General features: G+C 49.0%; 1 protein-coding gene across 1 annotated transcript in view; it reads right to left on the minus strand.

Annotated features, from left to right (window-relative positions):
- TMEM132C (transmembrane protein 132C) overlaps positions 1-14,403 on the minus strand; it is a 429,688-nt gene that overhangs the window by 5,033 nt on the left and 410,252 nt on the right. The window contains exons 6-8 of the mRNA XM_039472099.2: positions 11,023-11,228; positions 8,965-9,238; positions 7,644-7,835 (exon numbers count right to left, since the gene is read on the minus strand). Coding sequence (XP_039328033.1) covers positions 7,644-7,835; positions 8,965-9,238; positions 11,023-11,228 — 672 coding nt within the window. The remainder of the gene's footprint in view (positions 1-7,643; positions 7,836-8,964; positions 9,239-11,022; positions 11,229-14,403) is intronic.

Below are 14,403 nucleotides of genomic sequence, written 5' to 3' on the forward strand. Positions count from 1 at the left end.
TTGTGCTCCTAGAGCAAAAATAATCCCACGGAAGGCCTTGTTTTTCACTTAGCTGTGGGTACTTCTTTTTATTATTATTATACTTTACATTCTGGGGTCCATGTGCAGAGTGTGCAGGTTTGTTACGTGGGTATACACGTGCCATGGTTGTTTGCTGCACCCCATCATCTACATTGGGTGTTTTTCTAATGCTGTCCCTCCCCTACCATTTGACCCAGCAATCCCATTTCTGGGTCAAATGGTAGGGGAGGGACAGCATTAGAAAAACACCCAAAGGATTATAAATGGTTCTACTATAAAGGCACATGCACACGTACGTCTATTGTGGCACTGTTCACAATAGTAAAGATTTGGAAGCAACCCAAATGCCCATCAATGATAGACTGGATAAAGACAATGTAGCATATATACACCACAGAATATTATGCGGCCATAAAAAGCATGAGTTCACGGTTCTTTGCAGGGACATGGTTGAAGCTGGAAACCATCATTCTCAGCAAAGAAACACAGGAAGAGAAACCAAACGCTGCATGTTCTCACTCACAAGTAGGAGCTGAGCAATGAGAACACACGGACACAGGGAGGGGAGCATCACACACCAGGGCCTGCTGGGGCATGGGGGGCTAGCTACGGGTATTTTTATTCTGCCTTCAAGAGTGGGAACTCCTTAAGGGCAGAGACTCTTCGTAGCGGCCCCAACATTCAGCACTTAGGACAGAGCCTGGGTATAGATAGGGAATAGTTTTTCCTGGATGAATAGGGGAGGGTGAAATGTGTAACCTAATCACAAAAACGACAGCCCTCATCCACGGGGCACTTGTTATGGGTCAGGTATTTTGTAGCTATTTAAAGAATGCATTTTCTCCTCTTTCACGAAGTAGGTTGTGTTATGCTTCCTGCCCCAAGAGAGGTTAAGAAATGTGCTCACACGCACACATACGTTCATCGCAGTACTATTCACAATAGCAAGGACATGGAGTCACAATAGCAAAGGGACAAAGTCAACCTGAGCCACAGCCAGTGCCAGTAGGTACAGGCTCTCCATTTTGCGATTAGGATTGCACATTTCACCCTCCTCCATGCACCTAGGAAACACTATCCAGTCCATGAGTGATAAACTGGATCAAGAGAATGTGGTACATTTGTATGATGGAATACTACACAGCCATAAAAAGAACAAGATTCTGTCCTGGAGGCCATTATTTTTAGCAAACTGATACAGAAACAGAAAACCAAACACTGCACATTCTCACTTATAAGTGGGAGCTAAATGATGAGAAGACGTGGGCAGATCGAGGAAACAGCACACATTGGAGGGTGGTGGGTGGAGGCTGGAAGCGGGGAGAGGATCAAGGAAAATAAGTAATGGACACTAGGCGTAATAGCTGGGTCATGAAATGATCTGTACAACAAACACCCAAGACACAAGTGTGCCTACGTGACAAAACTGCACATGTACCCCTGAACTTAAAATAAGTTAAAAAATAAAATAAAAAAGAACTATGTCCAGTCACGTGGTTAGGAAGAGGCAGGATCAGGGCTGGAACAGATGTGGCTTCAGAGCTGAGCTCTTGACCACTGTGCTGGGGACCCCTGGGACAGCCACTGCCAGAGCCCACTTATCAGCCCCACAAAGACCACGACAACTCACCCTCTGCTGAGAAAGTCATCTAGCTGCCTCCTTTCCTCTCTGCCTTCTTTTTACAGCAAGCCAGGTCTGACCTGTGGCCTTCCCGGACCTTTGTCCCCATCCATCCCAGACACTGTCATTGCAGCCCAGGGAGGCAGCAGGCACCCTCTCCATGGACAGGGCACGGGAAAATGCTACCTGCTGAGCCCGAGACATAGCAGCAAAGCTAGTGTGTGCCCTGAGCCCTGGATGGAGATATCGGCACTCAACATCAAAAGCCCACACTTGGGTGTGATAACTGTGTGGTATGGGAACTGGGAGAAAAGAAACTCACTTGAAGTTGAACCTGTGCAAATGCAAATACAACCTCCTTCAGAACAAAACTAAGCCAAACAACCAGGGTTCAAGAGGCATTCATGATACAAAGAAAGAAAGGTGACAACCTGTGTGTGGGAAGGCTGCACCATGAGGGGGATGCCTTAAACATTTACACCGGAAGGCGAGCAGGCTGATTTGGAGATCATAGAAGATTCCAAAGGCTATAACATAAAACAAACCAGCAAGAAACAATACTCTATGAAATAAAATGTAACATAAAACAAATCAACGAAAATAGTCTATGAAATAAAATTAAAAGGAAATTAAAAACTTAATTAAAAACATTAAAGAGACATTACAAGGAGTTGGAATTGTCTCAATAAAAGTGAATGGGGCCCAGGCATGGTGGCTCAAGCCTATAATCCCAGCACTTTGGGAGGTTGAGGTGGGTGGATCACCTGTGGTCAGGAGTTTGAGACCAGCCTGGCCAACATGGGGACACCTCGACTCTACAAAAAATACAAAAATTAGCTGGGCGTGGTGGTGCCCACCTGTAATCTCAGCTACTTGGGAGGCTGAGGCAGGAGAATTGCTTGAACCCGGGAGGTGGAGGTTGCAGTGAGCCAAGATTGTACCACTGTACTCCAGCCTGGGAAACAGAGCAAGAATCTGTCTCAAAAAAGAAAAAAAAAAATCAAAAGCAAATGGAAACCGAGCAAGAAGGAAGGTGTGTAAATAGCCATGCAGAATTTCTAGAAATGAAAAGCATGGTCCCTGAAGTCAGTGACTCAATGGGTGGTTCGAACAGCGGGTGAGACATGTTTGAGGAGAGAGTTACTATGGTGCGAGACAAAGCCACGCACGTCACCCCACATAGATCCACGGGCATATGAAGAAATAAAACTGTGAAGGGCAGGTGAAAAGAACAGAAAAAAGCGAGAAAGAGAATATCCAACGGTTGTTTGGTAGGAACGCCAGAAGGAAACAGTGGAGTAGCCTGGGGCAAGCGGTGTTCACAGCAATGACTCGACATCCCGCAGGACTGAGGAAGAAGGCCTGTGATTAAAACAAAATTCCGACGACATCGTTTGAGCATCTGCGTCTAGCTGTAGCTGAAGATCCAAATGCCTGGACATGAACTGATACGTTCTGCTGTGTGTGAAGCGGGCTGAGCTGGGTCGTATCACTTGTTATGGTAAGCCCTGGCCAATGGCAGCTGGCTCTGAGGGGTGAGCCTGGGTAGGAAATTTTGGGGGGGCGTGGAGCTCTCTTTGGGGGGCTTCCCACTCAGCTCCTGCTAGCCCAACTTTCAATTATCAACTGTGCTTTTTAAAAAACTTATCTTTTGCCCAAGGTCACTCTCTGCCTTGTGGAACCCCTGTGGTTGTGCAAGACATGCCAGGGAGTTACTACCGCTATGGGCAGCCCTCGGTGAGAGATGACAGAGGTGTTGTATTTATCCCAGGTCCCTGCCCCTCGAGTGCAGTGACTCTTTGGGCCTTTCCAGATGTGCGGTCACCCAGCAGCCAGGCGCTCCGGCTCCCCTTGGCGGTGGCTGAGTTGGTAACACTCTGCTGGTCGCGTTTTTCTTCCTTCCGTCAGCCCCAGCTTCTCTGCTGGTGTCGTCTTTACCACCTGAATAAACTACCTGAACTTGAATCCTTGTCTCAGGCTCCGCTTCCAAGCAGACCAAAACGAAGACAGAAGAGGCAGCTCCAGGATGCTGGTGCTCAGCTTTGTCGCCTCTGTCCACATAAGCTGACGAACCACACAATCCAACACGTCCTAATGCGTCAACCTCACACACGAAGACCAAGTGGTTTTTCACTTTCCTATCTTTCTTTCTTTCTTTCTTTCTTTCTTTCTTTCTTTCTTTCTTTCTTTCTTTCTTTCTTTCTTTCTTTCTTTCTTTTTCTTTTTTTTTGAGACTGAGTTTCATTCACTCTGCTGCCCACGCTGGAGTGTAACGGCATGATCTCGGCTCACTGCAACTTCCACTCCCAGATTCAAGTGATTCTCCTGCTTCAGCCTCCCAAGTAGCTGGGATTACAGGTGTCTGCCACTATGCCCGGATAATTTTTGTATTTTTAGTAGAGATGGGGCTTTACCATGTTGGCCAGGCTGGTCTCGAACTCTTGACTTCAGATGATCCACCTGCCTTGGCCTCCCAAAGTGCTAAGATTACAGGCATGAGCCACTGTGCCTGGTCCCTATTTTTTTTAGAGCAAACAAGGCACAGGGGACATACAAGCCACTACCCTCATATTGGTAGGTGTGAAAATCTTTCAGATTTTGTATTTCAAAGTTGAAAATGTCACGAACAAGGTGCCAGCCTTCTACACTCTAAGGGCTGAGATAAAAGACCTAAGTCATTGCGAGTTCATTGTGGCTGACGTTTCATCTTGAATTAATTTTTCTTCACAAACTAGATGGAGAAAGAAGTTAACATACAACCAGCCCCCCGCACGGCAGACAATCAGAACGAAGGTCTCGGAACACCCTTGGCTTGCCAAGATCCATCTGCATCAGCCCTGCCGAATGATTGGGACTAACGTCTTCCATTAGCTCATTACGGAGAGGCTGGAATGCAGCGTTTCATCAGGAGAAGGCAACACATTTCCCCAAAGATGAGAAATTCTGAATGACTTAATGTAACACATGCCCAGAAATGATTTAGAGCTCTGTCCTTTCAGGACCCCTGTCTGCCAATCAGATGAACTACATCCACAAATCCCCCTGAGTCAGTGCTAGGGGACGCCAATTACTGTCAGCTGATGAAGACAGATGGGGGGCATGAGATGGGGTCACCTGGCTGTGCCCCATGCCGGGGGGTTGCAATGCCAGTCGCGCACCCTAATTCATTATCCATTCTCAGCAAATAGCTTCATGCTTTCAGCTTTCTCTCGCCCACGTTCCTCAGCTCTTTTTAATCCCAAACATGAGAGTATCACTCCGCTCTTTGTAAACCAGAAAGCACCATGCTGACTTCCCGCCCTATATGCTCTCAAAGAGAAGAACTGAAGAAGCCGGTCCTGTGGGCTGGATGCGAACCTACATGCACCCCAGGTCCCTCCTGTTGGCACTCTGGGGCAAAACCAGGTAGCAGCTGTCTCCTCATTAGGCAGAATTCCTAGGATGGCACCAAAGATGTTCTACCCCAATTCCCAGAACATGGGTGTAGGGTGAGTGATCGTTCTCGTGATTATGTGATGTTGGTACATGACAGCTGATAGAGTGATTTTCCTGGATTATCTGGGTGAGTCCAATGAAATCACACGAGTCCTCAAAAGCAGAGCAACTTCTCTAGCTCGTGACAGAAGGGGAAGCTGGAGAGACGGGGAGCAGGAGAAGGACTCCATGATTGTTGCAGCCGATGAGGGTAGGGTGGGGGTGGGATGGAAGGCAGGTGGACGTGAGGGGCTAAGAGAGGATTCTGGCCAATCACCAGCAAAGACCTGGCAGCCTCAGCCCTACCACTGCAAAGATCTGGATTCCACCAACACAGGTGATTCTGGAAGTGGATTCATTCTTAGAGCATGCTGGCAAGAACCCAGGCAACCCACACTGTGACTTCAGCCTTCGGATACTCTGAGCATGAATCCAGCGGAGCCCACCCACCGCGCTGTGCGCTAGCTCTGTTTTCAGCTGCTAAGTGTGTGGCAGTGATGGCAGAGCAGCAGGCAATGGGCATGTCTCTGTGCTCTGAGCATCCTCCCTGTAGTTCACCGTAGACCCCACGACTGGACAAGGCCGCCACATGGATTTCACATAGCCTGCACTGCTTGCTTATAACACCAGCCCAGCCCCGGTAGGCATTTGAGTTTGCAGCCCTTGAACTGCACCCAAATCCTGCACGGTGGCTGGAACTGTCCAATTCTCTCTAGAAGAACGCAAGCCCCTAGACTTTGTCATCACGCCCGTGCCTCTAGCCATCGCTGCCCTCTGTTCACACCACCATGCCTCTGCTTCGTAGCATTACTGTGTTCCTGCTAGCACACGCCAGGGAAACCCAGCCCCTACTCTAACCCCTGGTCCCTGTCGCCTGTCACAGTCACACGACAGCTCCTCCAGCATTGCTTAGCCCAGGCGTCCCCAAACTATGGCCCGCGGGCTGTATGCGGCCCCCTGAGACCATTTATCCGCCCCCCCTGCCGCACTTCAGGAAGGGGCACCTCTTTCATTGGTGGTCAGTGAGAGGAGCAAGGTATGCGGCGGCCCTCCAACGGTCTGAGGGACAGTGAACTGGGGAGGACGCCTGGCTTAGCCCATAGTGGGGTGTGAATTTAATCTGAACTTCCTCCCCGGACTGCCTGCCTCTTGTGGCCTCAGGTCATCAGAGGAAACTGGGTGTGAAGCAGAATGTTCTGAGTCAAGACTGTCTGCTCTGATGGAGCATCCAAGGCGCTGTGTGCTCTCACTAAAATAATGCTCATAATACCAGTGGGCATTCCCAGGAAAAGAGCTAACACTGGATGGCATGTGCCAACTGCTGTTTTTAGCACTCAACATCATCAAGCCAAATTTAATTTGCAAACGGACTCTCACAGGTGTTGTTACTTTCTCATTAAGGATTGAGACATGAGTGAGGTGTCTTGCCTGAGGTTACATAGGTTGTAAGGGACATGGCTGTGATACCATCTGGGCCTTCTGGCTCCTAAGTCTGTCCCAGTGATGACATCAGAAGCAGAAAGTATTGCAGACAAGGCCAACACCCATATGCAGGTTGCTAAGATCAGACGGGCACATCCTGGCTGTGTTACATGGATCATTCTCCCTGCTCTCTTTCCAGGGTCCTGGCTTCCAGCTTAGCTCTAAGAGTCATTCCGTCACTCAACCAGCATTTATTCAGCACCTACTGTGTGCTGGCCCTGTGATTGTCAATGGGGACAGAGCAATCATCAGGGGGCTTGTCTTGTAGAAGCTTATGACCTATGGAGGAGAAACATGCTTTGTGTGGTAGGAAATGGGGCTGAATCAGACCCATTCGCTGTGAGTGAAGGCACTGATGAGAAGAGGGTATCATAGCGGGGTATGAAAATGATAAGGAGCCGCATGCAGTGGTCAGGGTGGTGTGTCCCAGGCAAAAGCAATGGCCATGGCAAAACCCCTAAAGAAGTGCGAAGGGAGTGTGTGCCTCAAGTGGGGTGAGAGAGATGGAGGGCTGTGGAAGAGGAAGTCAGAGATCTAGCCAGGGGCTGCAGCACGTGTGATGTCGAGGAATACAGTCTCTTTCTAAGTGCACTGGCAAGTCATCGAAGCATTTTAAACCAGTGTGGCATGATGTGATTTATGGCTTTTTTAAATACTTTAAGTTCTGGGGTACATGTGCAGAGCATGCAGGTTTGTTGCATAGTTATACACATGCTGTGGTGGTTTGCTGTATCCATCACCCCATCATCTACATTGGGTATTTCTCCTAATGCTACCCCTCCCATACCCCTTGCCCCCCAAAAGCAGTTTTAAAGGTGTCCTCTGCTCTTGAGAGGAGCAGGGAATGCAGGGGCGAGGACAGCAGCCAGGAGACCTGGTGAGGAGGCTGGTGACGGTCTGTGTTGCTCAAAAGCCACGTGGGTGAGGTGAGTACTTTGTGGTTCTGCTGACCTGCCGCCGTCTCTCACTCCACCCGGCCCCTCTGCTGAAGCAGGCACAGTGGTGGACCCTGCTCACTCTCAACCTCTGGCATTTGGCCCCCTACCTGTTTGGGGGTCCGCAGCAGCTCCTCAGCGGTGGCCACGGCTGTTATGGCCTTGCTGTTTTCTGCATTGGGGTAAAGGGCGACGGACAGCCCGGCCACGAGCTGGATGACCAAGTCTGTCACCGACACTTTGTCATCTAGCACGGTGATTGTCTTCTCCGCCAGGATGGAGTCCGACAGGGGGGACAGCACCTGCGGGATTGGCAGGACACAGGAGAAGCCACCACACGTTTCCAGAGGTCAACCCCCTTCCCAGCAACCTTTCTTCCATCCCAACAGGCCTGAGGTCCAGAATACAGGGCAGAGGTGTACTGCCACTTTGACACTGGCCCATCCCATGCCTTTGTGAGAATCAAATAAAGTCACCCCTTTCCCAAGACACCTTAATTCTTTCTGTTGAAAAATTGGAATATATATTAAAATGCATCTGTCTTTAAAAGGGAACAATCTCTCCTATTTAGATGAGGTATGCTTGTACAGTGCACAACCTGGTTAACTGTACATGACGATCCTGTTGAACAGACTCATGAAGAGTTCAATTATAAGTTTGTAAAAGTGAATTAGAAATAGTTCACTCCTCCCACCACCACCACAATGTATCTTCCGCTGAAACATTGCTTTCTGCCTCATCTTGTAAGCCAAATGTTGGGCTTCAGATGTCCATGGGAAATGACAGAAATGTGCTAAACATTTCCACATATGGTATAGGGATCCTGAATGACATTCCAGAAAGGTGGATTCAGAAGGGTGGGACTTGAGGGGCTGAGGAAAAGGCTGCCCATGCCCCATCATTTATCCTTAACATCTACCATTCGATACACTTCCTCGAGTGCAAAAGAGAGAATTGGATTTCAAAGAGAGTTTGTTGGATAAGTAAATGACAGGAAGCCAGAGTGATCGAGGAAGGGAGAAATGAGAGGACGGATCGTGCTTTTTCTCTGGGCTGCTGGGAGAAGTGGTGCATAGAGGAGAGGACGGTTAGCTCTAAGAAGGACAGGGACATACATTAGGAAAGTGTGTGCCAAGTAGGAGAAGCAGAGGTGGCAGGGGGGTGCCGGCAGGTGGTGGGAATGGAGGATGCAGCTGTCGGGAATGAGGCCACATGGGGAGCTGAGAGAGTGCAGCTCCGCCTTCTCCATTCTGCCTGGAAGGAGACTGGACTCAAGGTCCATCCTGGACCCGTCTTCCTGTGTCCCCACAATACCATCTGGAGCCACCACAGGGTTGAGGAATTGGCCGCAGTGACCTACCCACCCTTTGAGTCTCCCTCAACACCACACTCATGCCCAGTGCTGGGCACACGGAGACATCAGCTCCCTACCTGGATGGTCGTCATCCCGACCCCTCGCCCCACCAGGACCCGGCTGTCCTGCAGGGTGGCCACATGCGGCTCCTCCAGCTTCATGAAATCTGCCACCAGGTGAGTGATGTCGAACTGCCAGTCGGGACTGAGCAGGTGGCTGGGCTGGCCCCATGGGCCGGCGCCCTCGGACACAAACTGGGTGAGGACCCGCACGGTGGCATGCTGGTACTGCAGGGCGCAGCCCCGGCCCCGCCGCTCCTCCTCGTCCTCATCCTCGCTCTCACGGGTGGGCCTTGTGGGAAGGGACAAAGAGCTCTGAGATCCAGGGAGAGGAGTCTCAGATGTTCTAGAGACAGGCAGGCGCCCTCCTCAACCTCAAGGAGACAACATTGGAGACACGAGCCCCAGGACCACTCAGGAGGCACCAGGCCTATCTCTGGGCAGCACTAAGGGATGGGCATCTCTTTCTCGAATACATTTACAGAAAAATAAAAGACAAGGGCTAATAGGTACCAAATCTGCACTGTCTCATAAGTAGCCATTGGCCACATGTGGCTATTTTAATTTTTGTTAATTAATTGTTATATTTTTAGAGACAGGGTCTTGCTCTGTTGTCCAGGCTAAAGTGCAGTGGTCCATTCTAGCTCAATGCAGCCTTGAACTCCTGGGTTTAGGTGATCCACCTGCTTCAGCCTCCTGAGTAGCTGGGACTATAGGCATGCACCATCATGCTTGGCTAACTGAAAAAAAAAAATTTGTAGAGATGGGATCTTGCTATGTTGCCCAGGCTGGTCTTGAACTCAAGTGATTCTCCCACCTTGGCTTCCCAAAGTGCTGGAATTACAGGCATGAGCTACCACACTCAGCCCTAAATGTTAATTTAAATAAATTAAAATTAAACAAAAAAAAATTGAACTTCTCCGCCACACTGGCTACAGTCTAGCCACTCCAGAGCTACCTGTGCTAGTGACCACCATATTGGACAGAGTGGTTCTAGAACATTCCACCACAGTAGAAAGTCCTACTGGACAGAGCTGCCTTACACACCTGAGATGCGGCAGGTCCCATTCTATGCTTCACATGTACGAACTCTTTTAGCCTCATAAAGCTATGAGGCAAACTCATAACTATTGTCACGACCAGACGAGGAAACTAAGGCACAGAGATGTTACATAGCTTGCTCACAAAGCTAATTAGTGGCAGAGATTGGATTGGAGTCCCGGGAGTCTCAGTTCCTCCCGCTCAGGGATATGGAACAAACTTATTGTCTTGGCTACTCATGACCACAAACTAATCTGAAGGACGGGCTAGATCCATGGCTGTCCTTTCCCATTGAGCCAAGTGCCTTCAGCTTCTCCTTACGGAGGTGGATTCTGCACCTCACTGTCCTGCCTACTCTTCTTCAGATGCTCTCCCTTAAGAGAAAGGCCCTGTTGCCTGGGGGACTGTCAGGAAAGCAGCCCTGATGGTAGGGGCTGTAACATTCCAGGCGGGAAGCTGGGAACTCAGGAACACCTTGGCTTAGCTAACATCTGCTAATCCGGGGGGGTCACAGAGCTGAGAAAACAAGACCCCATACTCTTACAGGTTACAGACACACAGTGCAGAATCCCAGATAACAAATTAGAGGCTTTTGGCTACCAGTGAGCCCAGGGTCCATTAGAAATGCAATTAAATTTTATTCGATAATTTGATCTGCACAAAGCAATTCAAGCTTAGAGCTATGCATAAAGCTCAGAGGAGGACTTTGGCGTTTTTCTTGGAGAAAATAAAAGAAACTTCAAATTGCTTGGTGACAAAGATGCTAAAAAAACGTATTAAACCCCATCGTGTCATTTTGGGTGAGCCGCTTTCAAGAGACAGCCTCATGTCAGCCACAGTGTAGAGCGCAAACAGCCTGGGTTCCACATGGATCTGCTGTTGAGCAGCTTTTGGGCCTGGCTGGGTTATCTGGGAGCCTTGGGGAGATGCGATTGCTGAGATAATACAGCACCTCTTAAGCATTGGGTCCTTTAGTCTTAAGGTCAGTAAATAAAGTTGTTTCGGCTCTAGGGTGTCTCCCCATCCCAAGCTCACCTCTTACTGGTCACAATGGGGACCCTCCAGCCCTTTATCTGGCTGAGCTCTGTGTCAGAGACCTCGATCTGCAGCGGCAGCCGGGGCACCCACACGGTGACATGCAGGGGGGCGCTCAGGTACTGGTATGTGAAGTTCACCACCGCATCCGTCTTGCCTTTGATCTCTTTGCCATTGACAAAGATGTAGTCACAGCGGTCAGACACCTGCACAGACAGAGGGAGAAAGGATGGGGGAGACATTCATGGGGCTTTGGAGACCATCATTTTTTGTTTTTTTCTATTGTCTTGCAAAGAAGGAACGCTTGATTCGGGTTTCTCCTAATGCAGAGCCTGAGACAAGGACTTGGTGCGCTCAGTTTAATTTGGAGGTGACCCCAGGGAGCAGGGGTGAAGGAGCAGACGAGGGAGACAGAGGAAGAAGAAAAGCCAACAGGAAGGTGCCTTTCTGACGCTGTCACAGGGACCGCACAGGGACTGCGGGCTCAGTTTTCAGAAACTTCGTGAAAAGTATCTAGAATTACCCACCAGAGGGGCAAGAGGTGGGAATATGTTTTAGCTGCCATCTCTTTCTGCCCCTGCCTGGGACACATACGGCAGACTGAGGTGAGACTGCAATCAAAAAGTGAACTTGAGCTTACACAGAACTGCCGCTGGAGCTGACATCTGGGCGGGCTGAGTCACTTGATGTGAGCACCAGAGGTGTTTGCACCCTGGGCAGGTGTGTCTTTTCAGAAAGTGACTGCACCCACAACCCACCCCTTCCAGCCTCCAAGGATGCAGAGGTCTGTAGTGCCTTCCTCCCAGCGTGGTTCTCACTAGCTCCGAGGTCTCTCCCCTCCATGCACATGCGGGCCGGACGCAGGTTCTTTATGGCCTCCAGGCTTTGGTGAGGCTGGTCCCTTTTCCTGGAAGCACCCTCCCATCCCTATGTGCCTGACCTGCCCCAGCTCAGGGGTTCCTGGGACACGTCTTCTGTGACCCCATGGGATCGTTTATGTAATATGTGTTCATATTACATATGTGAATGGCAGGTCACATAAGGGACCAACCGTGTGTCCTATGTGCCTCCCTTTCCTTTTCCCCTTCCTGGCAGTTTGCTGTCTCAGGAAAGGGATGAGATACAGCAGAAAAAAATAAAAAATAAAAACACACAGACAAAAAAATAAAGTTTGCAAGTATCTGGCTTTTGCATTCCAAGGTGATTCCTTCAAATATGACTTGCTCTGCAGCCCAGTGGCCATTCCCAGTGCAGCAAGGAAGCAGCAGAATGACGCCTATGGTCTCAAGCAGGCAGGAAGGGTCAGTGGGGACAATAGTGAGGGCCACTGAGAAGGTGACCTGTGTGCACTGTGACCGGAAAAGGATGCCCCCTAGCAACTGCAAACGGAAGACTGTAAGACAGTTCCCTTCCCCACAGCCTTGGCAATCGTTAAGTCCCCTGGAAATTAGTTTCTGCCACCCTGATGAATTGAAAACTGAAATTGGAAACTGAGTTGGGTTACAGAGAAACAAGATGACCCATCTTGAATGGCCAAGTTTATCAGCTGTGATTTAAATGGGTCCCTTGTGTCCAGATCACCTCTTAAACTAAGAAATCTTTGAAGGCAAAAAGTACATCTTGTTCATTTTTCACCTCTGGGTTCCTTGCCCCAGCTGCTTATGAAGCAGGAGCCCAGTGAAATGGATATTGCATGGATGAATGGATGCATGAGTAGATGGACAGACAGATGAACAGATGGATGAGTGCACACACTGATGCACAGACAGATGGACAGATGGAGAAATGGATGAATGAGTGGTGGATACATGGGTGGATAGATGGATAGACAGGTGAACTGATGGATGGATGCACATGTTGCTGGACAGACAGATGAACAGATGGAGAAATGGATGAATGGGTGGTGGATTCGTGGGTGGATAGATGAATTGACAGGTGAACTGATGGATGAAGGCATACATTGAGGCACAGACGGATGGATGGAGAAATGGATGGATGGATGGAAGGGTAAATGGGTGGCGGATAAATGGGTGAATAGGTGGATAGATGGATAGGCAGATGAACTGATGGATGGATGCACACATTGATGGACAGACAGATGGATAGATGGACAGGTGAATGGGTGATGGACAAATGGGTAGATAGCTAGATAGATAGACAGATGCACACACTGATGGACAGATACATGAATGGACGGATAGACAGGTGAATGGCTGGTGTATAAACGGGTGAATCTGTCAATAGACTGATAGATAAACAGATGGATAGGTGCACACATCAATGGACAGAAAGAAGGATAGATGGATGGATGGACAGGTGAATGGCTGGTGGATAAATGGGTAGATAGCTGGACAGATGGACAGACAGGTGAACGGAGAGATGGATGCACACATTGACGGGTGGCTGGATGGATAGATGAATGGCTGGTGGATAAATGGGTGAATAGGTGGATAGATGGATAGAAAACAGATGGATGAATGCATACATTGATGGACAGACACATGAATGGATGAATGGACAGGTGAATGGATGGTGGATAAATGGGTGAATAGGTCGATAGACAGATGAACAGATGGACAGATGCACACATTGATGGACAGACAGATGAATGAATGGATAGATGGACAGGTGAATTGCTGGTCGATAAATGGGTGAATAGGTGGATAGGTTGATAGAGAGATGAACAGATGAACAGATGCACACACTGATGCACAGACAGATGGACAGAGGGATGGATTAGCAAGGCCTGCCCTTCATGGGATGCCTGCTTCAGGACAGTCATCAAAGATCTTGGGGTTGATGGAAGATGCAGTGAGAGACTGAGATGAGATGGAGCCAAAAGCCACAAAAACACAAGAAGTTAATTCAAAAGTTTCTAGAAAGTTCTCAGGCAGTGTTTCCTAACCTTTCTTGGGTCATTCACTCCTTTGAGAATACACGTAAATCTAATTATTGCTAGAGAAATGCACATACATACAGTTTAGTGGAACATTTCAGAGTTAATGAAGCCACTCAGAAACCCCTCACATAGCACTTAGCATACTAAGCTATAATTGCTGCTTTGCTTATCGGTCTCCTGTCTATATCATGTATTTTGAAAAGAACAGAGTCCCCTTCTGGGGGTCTGTGGCCTCAGCCAAAGAACATCCAGTGCTGAGCAAAGAACTCTTGTAATCTGATCACTCTCTCTTCCCCCAGCTTCCGGGAACCATGGATGGCTACTCTGGGCTCAATTTTCATCTTCAGCACGCACTTCTGTTTGGAGAGGCAGCTGGTGAGGGCTGGGCTGAGAGAATTTCCTCCATCTGCTGGGGACAGTGGCAGGGAGCAGTTGGGAGGGGAACACATGGATGGATCTTCTCATTGATGGTCAAGAGTGGT

The sequence above is a fragment of the Saimiri boliviensis genome, chromosome 7 (genome assembly GCF_048565385.1).
Source record: "Saimiri boliviensis isolate mSaiBol1 chromosome 7, mSaiBol1.pri, whole genome shotgun sequence".
NCBI lineage: Eukaryota > Metazoa > Chordata > Mammalia > Primates > Cebidae > Saimiri > Saimiri boliviensis.